The 23,469-nt window shown below is 39.6% G+C and overlaps 1 protein-coding gene across 1 annotated transcript in view; it reads right to left on the bottom strand.

Annotated features, from left to right (window-relative positions):
• edar (ectodysplasin A receptor) overlaps positions 1-23,469 on the bottom strand; it is a 32,649-nt gene that overhangs the window by 7,637 nt on the left and 1,543 nt on the right. The window contains exons 2-6 of the mRNA XM_034885766.1: positions 13,990-14,055; positions 10,672-10,791; positions 7,825-8,006; positions 5,154-5,239; positions 1-57 (exon numbers count right to left, since the gene is read on the bottom strand). The exon at positions 1-57 is cut by the window's left edge and continues 36 nt beyond it. Coding sequence (XP_034741657.1) covers positions 1-57; positions 5,154-5,239; positions 7,825-8,006; positions 10,672-10,791; positions 13,990-14,040 — 496 coding nt within the window. The 5' untranslated portion in view covers positions 14,041-14,055. The remainder of the gene's footprint in view (positions 58-5,153; positions 5,240-7,824; positions 8,007-10,671; positions 10,792-13,989; positions 14,056-23,469) is intronic.

The following is a 23,469-nucleotide window of genomic DNA, read 5'->3' as shown; positions in this document are numbered from 1 at the left end:
CCGTAGTACTGCCAGGGTCAATTATAGGTTTTTCTCTTGGCCCGCTGGTTGACATGCCTGTATAACACACACACACACACACACACACACACACACACACACACACACACGCACACGCACACGCACACACAAGCAGACATAGGTTCAAATTTATGATTGTGGATAAGTGGAAATATTTCTATCCTATTGTTTAACAAGCAAAACTACTATCACAGGGCTAACACACATAGTTGGCACTCAATGAATAGTTTGATACTTAAGGAAATGCTTGTTCCCTTTCCTGACGAGAGTAAGATGAGAAGATCAATAACACTCATGTCTTAAAAGTTAAATATGAAGCCACCGCCAGCCGCTGGTTAGCTTAGCTTAGCACAGAGACTGGAAACAAGGAGAACAGCTAACCTCTGTCTGAAGTATTAGGGAATAAACAAACAAGATATAACATGTCAATAACCAGTGTTGGGCAAGTTACTTTTAAAAGTAATTAGTTACAGTTACAAGCTACTTCCAAAAAGTAACTAAATTAGATACTCAGTTACAAATTATAAAAGTAACAAGATACTTCAGAAAGGAACTAATGAGTTACTTTCAAATACATTTTTTAATGCTCAAATGTGACCCCACCTCCACCCCTCTTTAATGGAACATATGATAAATCTGAATATTGTAATGAAATTGACACTTAATACAATACATTCTCAACAGAATCTGTACACCAATCTAACCTCTTTTAATGTTGCTGTTGGACAAAGTGAGTGGACAAAAAAGTAACGGCATTTTTTATAACGCCATTATTCCCATCATTGTAAATAGCTGACCTTTAAAGGTGCTTGTAGGCGGATTTTGTTACCTTAGGATAGAGCCGGGCTAGCTCTTTCCCCATTTCCAGTCTTTGTGCAAAGCTAAGCTAACCGGCACTGGCTGTTGCTACAAATTTACTCTACGTGACCATAAAATCTCTGCAGGAAAGCAATACTTCCCAAAATGTCAATCTATTACTTTAACGTTGGATAATTGATGCACGTCTTTCCTCCATAGATGACACAACATTACAGATTGGTGGAAGGAGAAAGCACCGGAAATACTGTCCGGCTTGTCCATTTATCACCGGCAGAAGCAGCCTGCCATCTGTCACTGGTTACGCCATGTTAGTTCAGGCCTTCTCCCGCCACGGTAAACAAACTGTCGTATTGGGAAGTGTGGATACAGGGAGGAAGCTCTCTGTGTCCAAATGTCTTTCTTTCTCCCTCTCTGTTCACTTTCCTTCGCTTTCATCGACTGTTTTTCCTCTTTGCTAATGGAGCTGTTAACTCCTGGCAGCTCATAAATCAGCGCTTTTAATCAGTCTTTTATTTCACACAGAGTTGATACACTGTAGACATGTGCCGTGCTGCTTCCTGTGGTCTCAGAGCTTTGTGTTATCGCACACACATATATATCAGTGCCCTGTGGCTGCAGACATTAACTCCTGGTATGTTTTTACACTCTGGATTAGGATATGAGCCTGAACTGGAATTCTGTTCAGCGTCTTGCTGTTTAATCTCTTAATCATGTCTCGCAGGCTAAACTCACACCACAAAATGATAGTTCTGCAGGGCAATATTGGTACTCAGGTCCTGACAAACTGAAGGGAGCAGAATTACAGAGCAGGAGAGCTGTATAAAAAACATTTTTATTTGACATAAGAATAATAAGCAGAGGTGAGTGAAAGGTCAGCTTCTGAAAAATACTTCTATATCAAAAGGTGATATCAACCCATGTGTGTCTTGTATCTCTGTTAAGGAAAAATAAGATTACAAAATGTGTTGTTATGCTTTATGATTACAGTTTATGAGGTCCATTGGTAGTGAGCTAACTATTTATGTGTGTTGGGGCTCAGTTGGAAAATAGAAAAAATCTAAAAGGTGACAGTGGAAATTGAGTGACAGACTCGTAACGTCTGCCTGCCAAAGAGTAGCATCAGTGCAAGCAGTAACATGCTAATCATCTTTCTTTCTCATACCCACTGAAGTTTTAATTATCACACACACAGAGCTAGGCAGGAGCCAGGGTACTTTACAGATTACATGACAAGTGTCAGCCTGCCTTCACCCTGAGCAAGTAGAACTCCCAGCTTTCAGCTCCTTTTTTATTTACTGTAGGGGGGGTGCATTATGTTTATGTTCTCATCTGAAGATGGTTAAATTAAAATGTACCACAGCATGACTTAACACATGGAGCGAAATGGAGAACGCCCTCTGATTGTATCTTTTATTCAGACTAATCAAACTCATATTAGAAAACCATGCTGAATTTACAGCTTGCGTTTAAGAATTTAAGTTACAATTGTTTTCATATTTTTGTTATTGTCTGTTTTGCATCTCCTTATTATTGATTGATATAACAAAACGACAATTACACCTTTATCTAGCTCTTATGAACACATTGTCAGGTTAGGATTTACACATGAAGTGCCCTATTTTAACGATCTAAGCACACAGGTGCGTTTAGAGCGTGTCCAAATCCACTTTTGCTAGTTTGACTGCAGAAAAATGGGTCCGTTTGCCGGGTGCATGGTTCAAAAGTGTTGTACTTTGTGTCTTCATTAATTCATGGGTGTGTTCTGGGCGTAACATGTAATAAACCAATAGGAGTGTCCTATTCCTTTCAACAGCCAAGGCGGATGTGCACCATCATATTTTTATTTGTAATCTTTTGCATGTGTGTGTGTGCTGCTGCGCAGCCCTGTGTGTGTGTAGCATAGTGTGCGTGCTGTGCCCCGGCCTAAGCACCTTTGACTAATTTGCTGTTAAAATTCAATGAAACGCTGCGCTATTGACCTTAGACCAGGTTTTTGATGGTCAATGGCGGGATCACTTCCTGCTGCCTCGGGATAACTATACGTCAATAATTCAGCTGAACACACCTCCCTGTAAGACCAGCACGCCCACGGGCGCAAAGATGGGTGAAGGTGCATTTGCTATTAAGCGACGTTGGCGCAGGACGGTTTTAAAATAGCAAAGACACTTGCGTTGGGGTTTGCGCAGCGCTGCGACGGGTGCAAGATATTGCCTGAACAATGTTGCACTTTTTCTTTTCTGTTAATTTTAAAACAAATAGCAAACTGCTAGACTGTCTTTGTCCATTGGTAACAAAATCCAAAATGAAATGGCATATACAAGAGTTTGGAGTCTATCTCCCAGTCAGGAATAAGTATACTTCCCCAAATGTCCCACTATTCCTTTAAAACAAGAAACCTTAATGATAAAATTCTATTTGCAATCCCCAAAATAAGTTTGAACTTGAATACAAGACAGAATTACTTGCCACACGTGTTTCATCATTCTATTTGCACTTTTTCACAGCATTTAATCACTCATTTCCATGCCCAGGAGAAACAATTAGGGTGCTGTTGAAAAGCAAGTGTTTATTTGCACACACACACACACACACACACCAACACACACACACACACAGCTCCTACTTCACACCCACTCCTCTGCAGGCCCGGGCTGCTTTTTGGGGTTTTCATCTTTCAAAACACACTCATTAAATATGACACAATAACAATCTCATTCATTTCCGGCCTCTTCAATTACACTCAAAGGGGGTTTTGAGCAGTTATGGGCCCATATATATTGTTTCACAAAAACACTGTTCGGATCCTGTCATCATTCTCTCAGTGTTGTCACATGTGGACAAACCCAGAGAGGGAACAGCAAGACAGTGTGACTGTCCTTTTCAAGCTCTGCAATAAATACTCATCTTTCTTTGTAATCATCAAATACAAAAAAATGACTTAAAATGGGATATGCCATTGGAAGACTTGGATGTCTATCAGTCTCACATGATTTTCAATTATTGTGACAAAGACAGATTTTCAAACTAAATGGTTTGATTTGGCTGTGTGACCATTATATACAGTCTCTAATTATATTCTAATGAACTGCGGTCTAATCTTCCTCTCACTTTCATGGTGCTTTTTACATGATCTTTTTTTATCTTTAAAGAAGACAAAAGGACAATTAATGACATTTTACATTTATCTTTCTCTCTTTTCCCGAGTGTCCTAAAAACAATTGTGTCAATGTAGAGGTGGTGCAAATACCTGAAAAGTAGACGTGACGAAGCTCAAAGAGATAAATGAAACTTAGCTGTGGATCATGAATACGAAGAGCAAGAAGTGATCATTCATTTTAAAATGCATAAATATGATCTAATACCATTTACAATTTAAAAACAAAATTTATGGGGCTGTTTGTAATCAGGTTTACACAAATTAACATTAGCGAGACATCCCAAAACAGACACTGTGTTTATGGAAAATTTATTCAATTCAGCATCAGGAAATAAAAAATACAGTATGATGCCAAACCATCATTTTAGTATTCTAAGAAATGACATAGGCTGGGTTGTGACTATTTTTGCTTTCTGCAGCTTCATGAGGTACAGCATCAAACTTGCTTACAGTAAGATATAAAATCTACAAAATATCAGAAACTTATGTATTGCTTGACCGCCACTCGACATCATTGTGAGGAAACGTTTAACAACTGTAGAGGCTGACAGTAAATGGGAAACGGAAAAATGGAGACAACCTCTGGTAAATATTATTGTCCAGAGATGTGGTCGCAGCAACACTTGGCGCCAAGCAAGTGCACGCACGCACGCACACACGCACACACGCACACAGATGCATGTAATGTACACACAGCGTCAGGTATGCAGGGTAATCAGTGAGGCAGTGAAGTTATGGATAAGCTGCCAAACACCCTTCTGGAGCCAGAAAAGCAGAGAGGCAAGAAGGGGAGGGGAGGAGATTGTTGTTGGACTCCTTTGTGTCCATCCGGTTACAGGGGAGGACAGTGACCGGAGGGTCCGTGGGAACTCACCACAACCTCTGACCTCTGATTGTTCCCTCAAACTAAGTCCAGGCTTTCAACATTTGCTTTTGCACAGCATGTATTTCCTTCATTTAGACAGACAACTTTAATGTTTGGTAGCTTTGCATCCAGCGGAAACCCATGTTTGGACAGCGAAAGCAGTGAATATAAATGTTGAAAAAGAAAAATGGGGAATTCAGAGGTGAAAAGAGAATACAAGGTTGCTGGGACGTAAGGTTGGAAGCGAGCAGATAGAAGGGGAGGGAGAAATGGTGAAGAGGTTTGCCTTACATTCTTTAGTGTTGCGTGGTGCGTTCTGGCAGGAGTGGCAAACCATCCCATAGAGGTTCCTGGGTCTGCTTTCCAGCATGTAATACCTGGGAGACATAAAATACATTACTATCAACTAGCAAGTGTTTGACTATATAATAAGTCTAATAGACCGGATTAGTCTTTCTGGAGAAAAATACGGAGAGGAGAACATTTTTTTTATACAACATCAGTTTTAAACACTTAAAGCACTATCAGCAAGCACGGCAGGTGTGTATACGGTATGTGGCTCCGCTGCCATCTAGACATGTATGGAGAAGCAGCTAAGGTGAAAAGTTTGCCTTAGTGAAGAAATGTACATAATGAATGCCCTGAAGACACTAAAGATGGCTTGGTACATATTATCGCCCTGAGTCATGAAGTGTCTATTAGTAGAAAGAAGAGAGGGAGTTGAGTCTTTCAAATCAAATCATTTAGGCTTGAGAACATGAGCAGAATGTTTAGTAAGTATGTACATAAGGTAGGCAGCATGCAGGTAACTAACCGGGTCCTTCATATATCTGATATAGTCAGATACACTGGTTCAATCTGATTTAATTGCTGGTAATTGATTCAGGGTTCCCACTATTAGGCATTGGTCACTATTTTAACTACATAGAACTGATGATGTTTAGCAGATTTGAATCGTTCATGAAAATCAGAAAACATGACTTACTTATGATGAATACATTATTTGTTTAACACTTTATGTTAATGTTACACAGTGCATTCACTCAGATTGTACTCTGATTTAGTATTTCCTAATGCTTTGTTGTATAAGAACATAATGTACAGAGTCTGCTAAATGTTTGTTGATGTTTTATATACCTTAGCCTAAAGTTTTATTAAACCCTTACAAAAGACTTCGCAAACTATTTAGCGGATGGATAGCAAATGTTTACAACAATATAGATATACAGTAGATGATCTTTTTTCATCTTCATGAGCCTTTAAAAATATTCAATAATGCAGCTAATATTTCAGACCTTTTGCAAAAGCACAAATATTTTGTTATAGAGACAATTATGTACTGTTTTGTATTATAATGACATTGTTGATAGATCATAGATAATAATAAGTATTACTTAAGTTCATGTGAGCTCATGGCTTAATAATGGATAAAAAAAGATTTGTTAAAGTGCTACTGAAGTGGCTTCCAGGGAAAACGGCAGACAAACATGTCTGCCACAACAGACTCATTTTGCCCCGGGTCTTTTTTGCTGACAAGATACACTTTAACTGAACTTTATTGCTACTGTTCAGGCCTGTTCTGCCTCAAACAGGTATGGACTCTGCAAACTGCAGCATACACCCATACATTCAGAGCGGCGACGCAGACATAGACATGACCCAACTCAGTGTACTGGAGCAAAAGCAAAAGAGCCAAAAAAAGTAGAAAGCAGCAGGACAGCATCCAGACTGATGACAGGAGGAGGAGAATCAAGAGTCTTATATTTAAGCCAAGTCCTTTGCCAATTGTATACTTCCCACATTAAGTCATAGATATCGGAACAACATTAACATGTTGAATGCTGTAATAAAGACTAAGTTTGGTGTTGACAAAGCAAGTCAATGTCTACAGAGAGGCAGGAGGAAGGGGAGTGATGGATGATAGGAAGGATATGAGAGGAGGAACAGGTCTGGCAACATTTAAACATCCCTTATTGCCTTAATATTTTTTAAGTGAAAGGGGGTGTCATCTACAGCTGTCATGTGCAAATAAATAAGATTAGGATTTAGAGCATGTTTACACACTAAGGGGGGCAGGTTATGAAATACAAGAACAGGGTGGTCCATTCACGGTTAGAGTTGGGCATTGTTTGGATGTTAACGATTCTGATTCCAGTTACGATTCTTCCTTTCCATTTTGGTTCTCATTGATTCTTGATTATGATTGAAACACATTCTTATTTCACGAATAAGAGGATGGTTTTATTTTAATTCAATGGTGGGTTGCAGTTTCACAGGGCTTTATAAACGCAAAATAAAGCCACACTAGAGCGCCGCTGTGCTCCATGACTGCAACACAACAAGTCGCGTGTTGCTACGGAAACCAAAAGCTGCGCATATTAAATTTGGATCTGATGTTCAAATTTGAAACCACATCCTCTGAACAATTCCAACCGATTCCATTAAAGAAACAATTCCGCTGGAATCGGAACTCATACTGTACGTGTACCGAGATTTGAGTAGTCATACTGTTTAATGTGTACATATATACAGTACATCTTTGTTGTTGTCCGTACAGTTTTTATTTAGTATATAGTCCACTGTGTATACTGTAAAAGCTTTCATTTATATAAACAACTTCATTTATATTCCTGAAATAGTAGTATTTCAAAGTAGCCATCCATGTGTCACTCTTTCTCTGCAAGCTTAGAACTGAGGGTGCCTTTAAAGGTACCCTGTGGAGTTTTGGACTACAATCAACACTACAGAGCAACTTTTTATGAGTGGGTCCTTGTTTTGTTTCTCCTCGTGCACGCACAAGAGGACAAACATGCAGTGCACGCAAGTGATTCCGATACTGATTCATGCCAGTGCTTTCACAGTATTACAGTACTGTGTAGTTAATGCTTGTTGTCATTTTGTTTTTTAACTCACACTGTAGCAAATGGGTTTTAAATCTTATATGTGGGTCTGTGTCATTTACCCTGGTAAACAGGGTCCACACTCAGCGTCGCTGTCCGGAGTTCCCGCTGCGCGAATAGTGGCTTTGTAGAGGGCATCACAGTCTTTATGCCGTCTGCAGATCTCATACTTCCCTTTAGAATATTTCCCCTGTGGGCACGACACACAGGCAAAGTCCTCATCCTTCACACCGTAACCACAGGTCTGCAAAACACACACACAAGCATACATTTGGTTAATAATTCTCTCATCCAGTGCATTTATTCTAAATAAATTCAACACCTTTCAGATTAATACAATGATTCACAACGCTGTTGTCACAGTAAAAAAAAAAAGCACACTCCGTTCACACATCTGTTTCTATCCATGCTCTTAACAAATAAAGCATTATTGTTGTGAGATGACAAAAGAAAAACATGATTGCTCACAGAGGTCAGTGTGTGTGTGTTTGTGTGTGTGTGTGTGTGTGTGTGTGTGTGTACATGCGAACATGCATACATGCCTGGAAGTGTTTAAGATGACCAACTAATCATTAAGTCTTCTCGCATCGATCTTGTTCCATCTCTGCTTAATATTTCCTCACAGTGGGGAGACCAAGCTACAGGCCACACACAGAAAAGAAAACATATTCTCTTTTTTGCTCCCTCTCTTTCATCTTTCATTTCCTTCTTACTTTCATCTGTGTATTAAAACAAGCCCTTGCCTCTTAGCTTTGGGCTACAGTAGACTGACTCTCGGGGAAATCTAATGTTCCTTCCCTTCTATTTGACGTCCGTAAGTCTCAGTATGATTGTTTGGTATAAAACTTTGCTGAGCTATCAGCAGGATCTTGTCACTTTTAGTTAAAGCACCCTTTGGATCATTTTTACACAGAATCGCCCTGGCTCGGCTTATGTTTGTCACTAAAAGCTGCTTTCCTTTCAAAGGAAATTTGTCGCCTCTTTGAATGTTGTGAATCATAAATCGAGGAGGAAGGGAGGTGACGAAAAACAACAAACAGGGAATATTGTGGCTGAAATGAAGATGAATTTGAGACTGTAAAGGGGAAGAAAGGAAAGGGGGTCGATGGCCAGAAACAAAGGTCAACGGAAAAATCGAGCCGATGGAAGTCGCGATACATGTTGCGCATCTTAAACTTCTCAATGTCAAGAAGCGTTCATACATCATGCTGACTTGCAACTTCAAAACCTAATTCTTTGACATGTCCCCACCTCGCCATCACTTTAATACTCAATAACTTAGTTAGTAAGCTAGGAAAATCAAAAATATAGGTTTGACCACAGTGTTTTTGTTAATGCCAATTGAACAATCTGGATACAAGATGCACTCCTAGGATGTCTTGTGTGAGTAGGTCTGTGTGAGCACATACTTTCTGAAGTCTCTGGAACCCTGTGGTTATCCCATGATTAAAAGGGTGTCAAGAAACACACACACACATGCAGGGAAAGCTCAGGGAAACACAAATAACATGTGAATTACAGACTGTGGTACCCAAAGGATCAGACAGGCAGGAGAAAGTGCAAAGGGGGCTCTCATCTCACTGATTAAACTTCTTTCTCTTCTCATGTTTCTATCGCTCACAAATGGCCACATTAGTCTTTATGACAGATCAGACTGAACGACTTAATGCCGTCTCTGTCTCGGACAGTGGTTATACAAGTTCTAACACAACACGTTGTTGTTGGGGATGCTTACTAGAGACACATCGTAGCTTAGTGCACACAAGTCCGGAGGCAGGGAAGCAGGAAAGGAAGGAAAAAACAATTCAACACTGTTGTGTTTCTTGTGCAATCCTTAGATGTATATGCATGCTTACGAAGCTAAAAAAAAAGGTCAGAAGTAGGAAGGGTTTAAAGTGTTGTGAATTTTCCCAATTGAATGAAAGATGAGTTAACAGAGTTCGGTTTTTTGCATGTTACCAGCCTTGTGTTTAGAATGACAATGTTGGTCAGTCCACCACTTTTGTCCAGACTAAAATACTTAAACATCTGCAGGATGGATTGCAATGAAATTGTCTACATAAAATTTATGGTCTTGAAAAGATGGTTTTGACTTTGCACATGAGGTTGGCATTTGGCATTTGCTGTTTTGAGTGAAATGTCTCGATTACTATAAGATGGATTGTTGAGAAATTTACAGATGGTCATGTCCCCACCCAGATGAACTGTAATAACCTTGACGATCCATTTATTTTGCATTTAGCATTTTCCATCATCAGGCAACATTTTAAGGCTTCATGAAATCAGATTCTGAAATCCATGTGGTTTTTGTTCTGATCAGCTAAACTATAGATACCTATCGGATACTTTTATTTAACATCTTTAGTTTACTAATGTATGAGCCAATATTCAACTTTCCAAATGTAATATTAAAGAACTATAACCCTAGCATTTCTCCATGTTTTCAGCTAAATATCCATATGTGACTGATGTCATACATAGGCTACTGTATTTAGAGTCAAGAAAAGCTTTACTCTGCAGCATCATGACATCATATGAAAGTAAAACTACTGAAATCTAATACATTTAACCAACTAATTTACAGAGACTATATTTATCCTGTTCCCTCTTGAGTCAATCGTCGCTCTTAATAGAGTGTGGCACCCCGGGGTGCCAACTGAAGCGTTTACCTTCGCTCTGTTTTTCTTGGCTGTCGGCAGACTGACTGACTGACTGAGGCTGAAGCATGATGTGACAACATTACTGCAAGTCATTCACTGTGATGCATGCCTTCACATCCAAGTCAATCAGAGCAATAAACCATAAGAAATTGTTCATTTGGATTTAGGCCCTCTTCACTGTGCAGCTATGTGTCTTTTGTGCGCGTGTGTGTGTGTGTGTGTGTGTGTGTGTGTGTGTGTGTGTCTCACCATATGCGGCTCTTGTCCTGGCTGGCACTGAGGGCAGGCCTGGCAACTGTTACTGGTCTGGTTGAAGAATTCGTACTCTCCACAGCTGGTATACTCCGCACTTGCAAACATACAACACACCTGGAGGGACAGAGGGAGAGACAGATGGGAGGGCAGACAGGGGGAGATGAGACAGGAGAGAGAGAAACCATGATTTAGCTTAATGACTTCATTTATTTTATTTGACATTGTTAATCCTCTCCTTAAGAATGTTCTGCACATAAACTGTAAAAAGACAACTTGTACCTTTATTCTTTTTTGTAATTGTGTATACCTCTGTAAAACAATTTAAATGCAATCTGGGACACTAAAATTTGAACTTGGATCAAAGTTATTAAGACTTGACATCTGCAACAGCAGCAGAGATCAATCACTGCATTAGATGATGGCTGATTGATTCAGTAAAATCATCTGGCTAACAAAGTCTAAGTCAGAAAGCAAACAAATCAAACATCATTTTCTGACTTCTTCATCTGTGATACTCCAATTAGTGGAGATCATTGTTGGCTGTGTGTGTGCGCGTGCTTGCGTGCGTGCGTGGAGAGAGTTTGCACAATACCAGTGTTTGCTTGTGTGTCTTTGTACTGAATGTGTGTATGTTTGGCATTGTGGCATTGTGGCTCACTGTAATAAGTAGCAGCTGGTATTATAGCCTTACCAGCACACTTTGTTCTTTTCCAAACAAACTAACTGACTTTAAAAAGAAAAAAAATCATCTGCAGTCCCGGAAATGATGGAGGCAAGGAAAATGAGTGCATGACTAACTCTCTCCATCTTTTCTCTGTTGTTTTAATAACATCTTCCTCTCTTTTTCTCTTCCTCATTACCACTTCATGACAACAGACACAAGACACTGAGTAAATTAACAAATGAACACTCTGTGTGTGTGTGTGTGTGTGTGTGTGTGTGTGTGTGTGTGTGTGTTAGTGTGTGTGCGTGCTTTGTTTAACTACATTTGTGGGGACCAAAAACCGGGAATACAGTATACTTATGGGGTCCTGACAGCTTTGTGGGGACAAAATGCTGGTCCCCACAACTTTAAAGGGCTGTTTGAGGAATAAGACTTGGTTTTAGGATCAGGGTTAGAGTTAGGTTATGGTTATGGTAAGGGTGAGGGATAAGGTCAGGCATTTAGGTTTTATGGATAAGGTTAGGGTAAGGGGATAGGGAATGCATTATGTCAATCATTTGTCCCCACAACGATAGTGAGACACACGTGCGTGTGTGTGCGTGTGTGTGTGTGTGTGTGTGTGTGTGTGTTGGTGTGAGTGTGAGTGTGAGTGTGTGTTTGTGTGTGTGTGTGTGTGTGTGTGTGTGTGTGTGTGTGTGTGTGTGTGTACAGGCGGGCGAGTAAAGTAATCAGTTTGTAATGTAACCTTTGCGAGTAAAGGAAAATCGACACGCTGCATGCAAGACAACTGCCACTCTTCTTTGTCAGTGTGTCGCCCATTCATAGGTGATTGTAGGTATTAAACAAGCATTGGCTACATCAGCTTCCTCTGACAATGTGTGCAACTATGCACTGAGCAGCACTTTGCTTAGCTCTGAAGAAACTGCCACAATGATCTTCTTCTCCACATTTTTCCACTGCTGGAAAAACAAACTTCCCTGTCACACTAATAGTCTCCTCGGGGCAGTTATACATAATCAGTTATCCCATAAAGCTTTGGGGGCATGTTTAGTCAGAACAACAGTGGAGCGTTCAACTCCACACATTCACAGAGCATCCAGTGGGTCCTTATTGTTATCCCTCACAGTTCAATTTCTATTACAATTTAGCAGGAACGCTGTTCAATCGTAAACAACATGGAGTCTTTGTCAAAGCCAGTGGCGGAGAAAGTATTCAGATATTTACGTAAAAGTACTATTACCACACTGTAGAAATACTCCAATACAAGTAAGATCACTGTACTGAAAATTACAGTAACATTTTCTCCATGTATTGTACTTAAAGTATCAAAAGTAGGAGTACTCACTGCAGAAAAAAAACTATATTATATATATATATATATATATATACATATATATATATATATATATAATATTACAAAATTCACAATTACCCCGATTTCATAGTCTTAACCTTAAAAGTAATCAGTTATTTAAACAGTTATTAAAAAGTTATTTTGATAACTGATAATCAAATGTCAGTTAATCCTTTTAGTTCAAATGTAATATACTGTTAGCTTTATATTTATATATTAATATTTTACAATGCATCGTATTTTAAAAGTCCTCGTATGTGTTCTAAGTAAAGTGCAAAGTAACTACTGACTGTAGCTGTCAGATAAATGTAGTGCAGTAAAAAGTAAAATGTTTCCTTCTAAAATGTAGTAAAGTAGAAGTAGAAGAACTCAAGTAAAGTACTATACTGTACAAGAACATCAAATTTGTACTTAAGTACTTGTACTTTCCACCAGTGAAGCAAGTCCTTGTCAGAAAAATGTATTTTCCCACAGTACTCTCTATTTGAGTGGCGTCTGTATTGTAATTAATATTGTACAATATGACACTACCAGTGTAGTTTTCTGTCAGCTGTGTGTCATTGTTTCACAGTTTACCCTGGAAACATTGTCTATATACGTAAGTGCTTTTAGAATCGGAAGCAATACATTTCTAATGCCACTGCTGTGTGGTGTAGAAAATTGACACTATCGACTGAATCCAAATATCTCTACCTTCTTGAGTGTCAACCTGCATGTACGCTTAGTAGTGACTGATGAGAAGAAAAAGGAGAGAGGGAGGGTAAGGTGGAGGAGCCTGTCGGGAACTCTGCCAGTGGGTTTCAACATCAAAACAGGAAGAGAATCTCTAGATTCCCGGTCAGATTATGAAGATTTCTGCTCTGTGAAATGCTCCAAGGTTGACTAATTGGTACAAGTGCTGCAAAGTTGTGCAAGCTTCTGGCACATGAGAGCAAAAGTCTGAAAGACCCTGTGCCAAATGTGGAGTCGATCGTGGTTGAGAACCATACCGATTAATAAAGAGTGTCTGAGTATACCAGAAATATGAGGATGACTTTTGAGTTATGCTGCTGCTACTGGAAGGAGGAGGTGAAGCAGAGGAGGACCAGAAAAAAGAAAGAGAGGGAAAGTATCAAAATGGAAGAAGAAAAGAGGAAGGACCATGGAAGGGAAATGGAAGAATTAATGGAAATAAAGTCAAAGGAAACAGAAATTAGTTGGGGATTAGAACTCAAAGAAAATAAATGTTGAATTAAAGTAGGAGAACAGGGAAAATAAAAGAAAAAGAGACAGGAATAAAATAATGAAAACTTACCAATAATGAGGACAGAAAAATGGACTTCTTCTGACCTCTCCTCTCTGACATCTTTGCGTCTTCTTACTGGAGACCAGAGAGAAAGACAAAGAGAAATAGTCATGCAATGTCTACATTTACTGCAATCAACCTTCTGCACCAAAACGTACTTACAAAACAGCAACGTCATGAATGTAAGCATTCCCTCAGTAGTGCGATCTGTGTGTGTGTGTGTGTGTGTGTGTGTGTGTGTGTGTGTGTGTGTGTTTGTGTGTGGCCCAGATGAGTTCACTGTCCCATTACCATCACGTCATAGCCCATAAACATGTAATAGCAACCGAACATCCGATGGCATTCCTCTGGCTCATAACTGCGAAGACCACATCACCGTTGGCTAACCTCTGCTTAAGAATGATGAAATCACTCAATAAATATATGCCTATTTCTTTGTTATGTGTTTTTCGCATTAGGCAAACGTATATGTCAAAAAACTCAAACTTAGTTGAAACACCAGTAAAAACATATCTTGAAGTCTGGTGTCACACCAGCTAGTAACTCTTTAACAACAACACGAAAATGAATTGCAGTTAACAGTAAGTGAATGGCTGAGATGCTGTTTCAGGTTCTCCACACACAGTGGCTGTAATACTGAAGTGGACGTTGGGCAAACCCTCCTTATGAGATTGTGTGTTTGTTTTCTTATGATGGCTGGAGATTGGATGTGAATTTAATGTTAGCAATGCTTCATAAAGTCTGTGTATTTCTCTCAGTGAGGCATACATTAACATATATGTGTGTGTTTGTGTGAGTCTCTCACACAAACACGCCTCCTAGGGGTGTTGAAATTAATCATTGTATCGATTGCATTGCGATGCGGACATTGACGGTTTTGCATTGATGCAGTGACAGACCATAATCGATTATTGCCTACTGATTTTACTTGTTGATTTTCCGCTTGCTGCTTTTTAAAAAATCTCTGCCTTTTGTCTGTTGTATGTTGTCTTCCGACTCCACTACATTCAGGAAGTGTATTTTTTAGGATCAGATACAATAAGAAGGCGAGGTCATTTATAAATGACTGCTTGAATTTATAAAGATGAAAACCCCGTTTAGCGATAAATAATAATATTGAGTAGGTTTTGCATTGGGATGCATTGGGATATCGAATTGAAGACAGGATAATCGTAATTGAATTGAATTGTGAGACAAGTGAAGATTGACACCCCTAGCGCATGTGTGTGGCCATGTGTAACTGCTTCAACTGATCATGCCTGCAATTGTATTAACTGTTTTTCCCGCGTTAGTCTGCACTGAGCATGGAGCATTTGTGTGTCACTGTGCGTGCGTGTGTGCGTGTGTGTGTGCGCTTGTCTCAGGAAGCATACAAAAGGCTTCCACAAACACTGTGGAGCTGCTGGGTGTTAAATTACTCTCTCCAATTACAATTTGCTTCTAATCTACAAGTAATTACCGGATTACATTCTATAATAATAATGTATACTTTATCAATCCCACAAGGGGAAATTAAAATGTTTTCACTCTGTTGTTATTACACACATGCCTGAACTACACACACATGCTCAGTACCTATACATGCACTAATGGAGAGATGTCAGAGTGGGGGGGCTGCCCATGGAAAGGCACCCAGAGCAGTTGGGGGTTTGGTGCCTTGCTCAAGAGTACCTTGGCAGTGCCCAGGAGGTGAACTGGCACCTCTCTAGCTACCAGTCCACCACCATACTTTGGTCCGTATGGGGACCCCGGTTCCCAAGCCAATTCCCTAGTGCCACCCCAAATATTCGGACCAATATTCTGAACTGCCAGGAATCAAATGCACAAACCTGTGATCCACTCAGCATGGGGATAATTTCATTTTCTGGCCATTAAGATTAAAGAAAAAAACTATGAGTCAGTCTTCCAGACAGCTTTGTAATAATTTAAATGAGACATGAAATTAGAATTGGACACTAACCGCCACACCAAAAATATAAAAGAAAAAAATGTCAACGTATTTACTACAACTCATATTTAAAAAACACACTTTAAATCAATATCTGAGGTCAAAAGCTATCTGTCTAGCAATTGATGTTGCATCATTGCAGCTATACCACGCACGCACGCACGCACGCGCGTGCACACACACGCACACACTGTGTATCTCCTATATATATGGCTTCTGAGGGCAAATAAGCTTAATTGCAGAAGTCCTTGTGGTAAGACCACAACCGGTGTGTGCTTGTGTGTGTGTGTGTGTGTGTGTGTGTGTGTGTGTGTGTGTGTGTGTGTCTGTCTGTGAGTCTCTGTGTTTGTGTGTGTACTGGGTTGTGTGTTGCTGCTGAGGAGATAAAAGCGGACGCAACACTTTATTTTTCAAATCAAGAAATGAAGAACTGCCAAATGGCTGTGTGGACCCCCTTAAGGCTACTCATTATGGGGTTAATATGCACGCACACACACACATATGCCGCTGTGTTTAAAGACGGTGTCTTTTGACACTCTGTTTTACCTCTTTCCACCCTCTCTCTGTCTCTCTTAGCCTTACTCTTTCTGTCGGGGCAGGTTTGAGATGAAAGTCAGCCCAAGTCTTTTGCCCCCTGCGGGTATTAATCTTCTAACAACCACATAATCTCCAATAAATAACCCTTCTGTCTTTAGCGGTGTCATTACCAGGTGAGTCTATACACAGTTTTCTGTGGCACTAGTAGAACACAGAGATTGTACTGGGCAGCTCCCAGTATAAGCGTGGAAATTTAACGCACTGAGGAAAAACAGTTCAATTGGTTTAGTTATTTTTCCAAAGCCTTATTTTGCAACATTTGCTAGAACCGCTCCTTTAATTAGCTCTGTCTTCATCTCTGTTTTCATTTGATTGCATTTGATTGCTCTTTTTGTCAGCAGATGAAACCCAATATGAAATCCACATAACTACTGGTGGACAATTTACTCTGCTTCATTAAAAAATGCACAAAAGCAAACCCACTGACCTAAAAAATGTATACAATGTGATTCAATGAGACCTAAAAGAAAGCACTCTTCATCAGAGTTCCCTGCCCTACAATAACAAGCATAATGCCTTAATATCATGAACTTCAAAGCAGAATTAAATCTGTATTGATATGGACTGCAGCTAAATATGACAGCCAAATGTGATAGACTTAGCTAAAGTCATTATAGGGCTGTTTAGACCCTGTAGGTGAAAGGAGGGATTGGCATAGGGAAATTCCAGTGGATCAGCTCATACAAGCACATATACATTAAGTAGACAGTTCAAGTTTAGAGTTAATTCTCTAAACGCTTCCTCATTTTTTGCCAGTGGCAGCAGGCATCCACCCATACCTGCCAGTCATTCTCTAGTTATTCATTGTGTTTCAGGTAATCAGTTTCTTATGGAACTTAACTTTTCATTATTGGTAATTCCTTGAAAAATAATAGTCAAGTCTCTGGCAGCACACTCATACTGACAAATATGTAAAAAGGAGTAGATCATAACTGCAAGGTTAGTCTGTGGTAGGCCAATTTTTCCACCCAGAGTGGAAGGCCAGTTCCCAGTTCTTTGTCATTCCTAATTCTGTTGTCAGACTCAGGAGGGCTGCAGTGTAAAATTTGGAAACTTCACAATATCTCCAAGATCCAAGACCACTTCATGTGGTGTGTGGTGCAGTAGCAGTCGCTAAGTTCAATGGGCCGAGCCACACAGTCTGTTTAATGGACATTGTTAACCAGCGTTAAACATCGCTCTTTCGGTCTCACTTTTTCACCGTCACATTGCTTTGATCCCATTCATTATGAAATATAGAGCCTAATACGTCTTTTTCTCTGCATCGTTCTGTCTTTCTACTGTCATGTCAGTCAGTATAATCTCCCTTGGATTGTGTGGGAAACGGCTTTTCGCCATCAATGTTTAACACTGTAATGTCTATTCATTATGCCTGTTAATAATAACTTCCTGGCCGATTAAGTAATGGGCCAATCAGTGGCAAGGATTAGCGGCCGGGAAGCAAACCAATGAAGAAGATGAATGAGGTTAGAGGGTGGTTTGTGGGCTCTTCCTTGGTACTTCCTTTCTGATGACAATTAAATCAGTAGCATGTGGATCCAAGGGTCTCTGTCATTGGGTTTTGGTCATTCTAAAAGGAAAGTCTGTTTTCCATTGCAATCTTTCCCATTCTCCTCCCCTGTCTTTTTATTAAATATATATTCAATCTCATAAACAACATTTGCTCCAAATGCTTGCTATACAAATAAAATTGTACATGTTTTGACAGAATCGTTAATGCTGATGTGGTGTTAATGAATTTGCTGATAGCTGATGTTTTTTACTTATATTTGATAGCTTTGACCATTTATACTGCAGTCTTAAGGTCTGTCTCTCAAAAATAAGTATAATTTTGGTCCCATAACATCTAACCAAGCTATTGCTCTAATCTTGTCATAAACACTCTTGCATATAATCCCTCTGCTTCCAGGCAAAAAACAATTTCCAAAGTTGATCAAAACACTGCTTTATCCCTAAAATAGCCAATTACTTTATCCTTGGCTCAACTCGCCCAAATCCAAGCAAGATTTTAAACACATGTTACTTACTCTGACCGCCTGCCTGTTTGCGGGTGTGCGTGAACAACACCTCAAATCCTGATGTTATCCAGCCAAACAAGCAGCAAGGTTATCACCATCTTAGAGCCCCTGATTCTCCAACTGTTACAGAATGTAGATCATGTTCTGTAAACTAAAGCACGGTGTATCTGTAAGGACTTCCCACGGCATCAGGCCTGCACATGTCAGTACTAAGTTTCCACCTTCACGCTAACTAAATCTAACAAAAAGTACCTTTAACAGTGGCAAATATAAATGTACCTTGCTATCTATAAACGCAAGAGACATAAAGAAGTTAAATGGCAAAAGGTGCCACAACAATATTTAAATAAATGCTGGGATATTTAGATTATGACTAAAATGAATGATCTGAATTGATTAGGTAATACCATTTCAACCCAGTGGCTTTGTAGATAAAACACAGAGCAGAAAAACTGGATTTCCCCGCTATCAAATCTCTGCAGTCTCTCATTTAAACCTCCTGGTAAACAGGTCCAGAAGGCGGGTCTAGAGAGGCAGCACAGACTGGCACCCCCCCCCCGAAATAGAATTGCCTCCCTGCTAATTCCAATGGGCTAGAGTGCCGTTAGTCTTATCAATTTGATTTCCATTGGCTCCGAGTACTGTCACTTTGCTGCCTTTCCATTTAGTAAATGGATACATACTTTAAACACACATTGTGTGGCAACTGTGTACTTTCTTGAAATTTTCAGGGGCAGTTTAGAAGTAGAAACATATTGAACTCACTGTACATTGTCATTGCTGTAAGAAATAAATTGTGTATTGCTCTTATTTCTGTTCTGTTTTCTGTTATCTAAAAAAGTGTGTAAAGCAAGGTTTTCTTTGTTTAAGTTTGAGGCAAGTTTATTGTAAGTGCATTGCAATTTAATTTTATACGGTTCTATGACACTAGATTTTAAGCAGATTTAAGCTAATTTTCTATGCTGTATTCTGATTAAATACCCTGGACCCCACTGACAAATTATTGCCCACCGAGAAGTGCAACCCCACTTAAAAAATCTTGGAATCCCCCCTAACAGGTCTCTCTAACAAGAGTCATTTTACCATGCATTTTTATCTTTACACTGGATGGCTCTGCCTCTGATTCTATCTACTTTACGTTTCATGTCAGGTTTTTCACTCAAGTAGGTCCACGATAAAGACCTAACCAAAACACCCATCATCACAAAGTGAACATAGTTATGAATTGTGAGTTATGAGGATATTATAATCAGAGAAACTCTTCTTACAATAGTCTATAATCATCCAAAAAAACCTCAGACAATTTCATTCAGTATAATACCATGCCATTAACCGTACAGCGTCCATAATCATCTGCCTTTGCTTCTAATAATCTGAGCGTCGCACACCCCACCTGAATGTTCTGCTCTGACTTTGAATAACCATTCCAAGTGTGTGTTCAAGAATTTGGCCAATCCACTTTTAAGTAATTCTAAGTGCCCTACTGTCTTTTTCTCAAGAAGTGAATTACGAAGGAGGAATGTGCTGCTGGCATTTTGTCTCCTTTCTATGATTTGGAAGCAGCTGGAGAGTAAATAGAGGGCTGGCGGCAGCGCTGTCAGTCAAATTAGACCAACCGCTTTCACCTTCAGCTGAATCTGACTGTATCTCAAAAATTCTCCTCAGAACTCCCTAACGGGAAAATATCTAAAAACAAAAGACAACACTATATTTGCAGTGCACATTAATCATTATTATCATAATGTTACTGTTCAGGCACACACATTACCCTGCCGATGTGCTTGCAAATATTCGTTTCCTTGCATGTCTTTATCAGTGCTAAAGGAAGTCAAACTAACTAAACAAAGTAGCCACCAAGGCTCAGCTTTCAGGAACTAAATGAGCTAGGAATAGATAAGTCTAATTTGAAACATGATGACTGCTTTAGATTGATGTGAAAACACACCCATGATTAAAGTGATTTCCAACTTTGGAGACAGGCACAAAACTCAGACGACAGCTGGCCCTCGTCTGCTGACTAATTATCCATTTAGTCCGACTCCATCCAACTGCAGCATTGTGGTTTATCAGTGTAAACTGTATTTTTCACAGGAGTGTCAAAACATGCCTGGCAGCAACTTGAATTTCCACCGACAAATCAGGGTAGTCCTGACTGTTACTGCAATACCTGGGCCACACAAAGAGTTGAGGGCTCACATGTCACCTACAGTTTAAAGACTGTATTTCACTCATGGAAATAGTTCATGTAAAATACTTTATTCCTTAAATAATGTGCAGAAGTTTTCTAAGCAGCAGAAAATCACATCTCCAATAATATCAATGTTGAGTTACATACATGAGCAGAGCACCGCATGAAATGTGTGTGTTTCTGTGCACGCACATCTGTGTGTGATGTTTCTTTATCTCTCTTCATCTTTTGATTGCTTTAATTACAGACTTACTGTCAGCTTTCCACTCTGCGCAGGAAAAACTAACTCTTAGGGCACATGAAAGAAGACACACACACACACACACACACACACACACACACACACACACACAAAAACGTAAACACACACCTATCCCAGCCCCAGTCAGTCAGTAGGTTCTTTGATTCTCTGCCTGCCGGTGATCCGTCTTTCATCGTCTCCTCTCCCTGATCCCTTGTTCCCCTCATTAGCTCTGCTGGGGTAGAACATCTCTCTGTCTCTGTCTCTGTTGATTTTACAGTGGCTGTAGGTGGGAAGCCTAATCTTCAACCAGGAATCCGTCTGCATGTGTCTTATTGCTGCCCTCTATCTAACCTGCAATAATAAGATAGCAGAACCACGCAGTCCTTTCAACGAAAAAGTTAGGATTTATATGTTTCCTAAGTTGATAGAATGAATATGCTTGTGGGTAATACATAACCATGACAGACCAATATAGAATGTACAAAACCCTTGAAATCAACAGTGGACAAGCCTTTTGTGGTTACCAAACAAGAATACTGCCACTGCTCTAATATAAATGCCTGGTAAAACATTGATTTTCAGTCAAATAAATCCTCATTGGAGCCGCATTGTTCATTTCTGTTTGTTACCAGTTGTCAGCTTTGCAATAATAACCCGTAGGTGTGCGTTTTCACCCTTTGTGGTGAGTTCTTAAATCAAACCTGAGGGCTCTTGGAGTCTTGGGTGGGGGGGATAATTCTAGTTGTCTGAGCAGCAGCTAAAGTCATGACGGATGCAGGAATCTTCAAAGCGCAAATCCTCGTCAATCCGTTGGAAAAGTAAAGACTCAAGAATTTAAGCAGTTATTTTAAAAGACGAAAGTTGCAGATCAACAAAAGCATTCACGCCTGCTTCTGGTAATGTGTATTTTCAACCTGCCAACACCGGAAGGCCGTGATACCCATCACACCCCAGACACTACATCCATCTGCACAGGTGCCCCAACCAACAACACAATCCCTCACCAGCTTCCCACTCGCCAATTAATTGTCTCACCAACCAAGCCAGAAACACCAAAATTTGGTGTACAAGAGCTGTTTCCTTTTGAAGCACCAGCCAGCACACAACAATGTGTTTTAGCTTCAAAGCTCTTGTGTATTTTTGTGTCATCATATAAACTGTGATTTTCAAGACCTCATTCAGTGTTTCTGCTTTTCCACAATGTAAGAAATGAGGTGACAGATCTCCCACACCAGACTCTGTATAGAAGACATTGACTGAAGTAGGTTCCCAATACAGAAGATCCTATAGTAGACATAAATTAAAGCCTAAACCCCCATCTGCATTAAACCTGCTCCTTTAGGCTTACATGGTTTCAACTGTTGATTTGTTGATTTAGTAAGGGTCTGCGCTGTGCATGGGGATATAATAATAGTGAGAGTAGAACCCATGATTGGAAACGTTTTTTTCTTCTTCCGTGTATGTTGCTTTGGTGAGATTACTGCATGTAAATTAAAATATAATTAAATGCAGCTACCTCCTCATTTTACCAGGGACCTCCTGGAGGCCCTTCAGGGAGTCCTGAAGTTCCACTGCCTTAGTCTATATTATTTTGTCTGTCCTGGTGACTGTGAGCTATGCAGCAGTGATTCGTGTAAATTGTCAGATTAAGCCTTTTGTCTGCTCTTTGAAAAACATCACTTTTAGCTGCACACACAAGCATTGCACATGCAGAACAACAGCATAGCCTGTATTTTATCAGTTGATCATTTCTTTGTTCCTTTCTGAACAGCTGTCAGGGTAAAATACAACTGATAGAGGTAAAAAGGTATTCTGAATATACTGTACTGTATACATCAATACTTCTTGTGTAGTGCTTTTAGTAATCTCAGACATTATCAATACAATTAAGTTCAACACTGTCTTTTCACTGGAGTACTCAAAAACGGAGGAAGAAGTATTTGAGTGATGTTTCTTTTGACTTCTCTTTTTCCGAAAGTCATAAAAAAAAAAAAAAATTATGTCAGTATCCCTGTTGGGAGGAAGTTGACATTCTGCTTTATTTAGATTTATCTCTTGCTGGATTGCTAGATTATCACTAGACTATCTACAGGTGTTACATTCCCATTGATAATTATTACAATCATATACATTATACAAAATGTAAAGGATTGTTGCACATGTTCGTGGTTCTGCTGAGGCAGTTTGGATAACAGCCTCCATCAAACAGACCTGCCATAAATTCAAATTAGAAACCTAATGAGCTGAAAAAAACTTCACTTCCAAATGTAAACTCTTTCTAATGTGTTTAGTAGAATTAGCTTTTAGATGTTGTTAGCATTATTAAACATTCAACCCCAACAGGCCTCCTGAGCTCTATAAATGTCTTGACGGTGGAACTAATTATGCCGTGTGGATTGGAATAAACTGTGACATAAATCTCAACAATAACTTTCACAAAGAAAAAAGAAACACAAGAATCCCTTCACTTCATATGACATCACTCCAAAATAAA

This window comes from Etheostoma cragini, chromosome 11, assembly GCF_013103735.1.
Source record: "Etheostoma cragini isolate CJK2018 chromosome 11, CSU_Ecrag_1.0, whole genome shotgun sequence".
Classification (NCBI taxonomy): domain Eukaryota; kingdom Metazoa; phylum Chordata; class Actinopteri; order Perciformes; family Percidae; genus Etheostoma; species Etheostoma cragini.
Note: the sequence above shows the minus strand (reverse complement) of the source record. Positions and strands in the feature narration are given on the sequence as shown.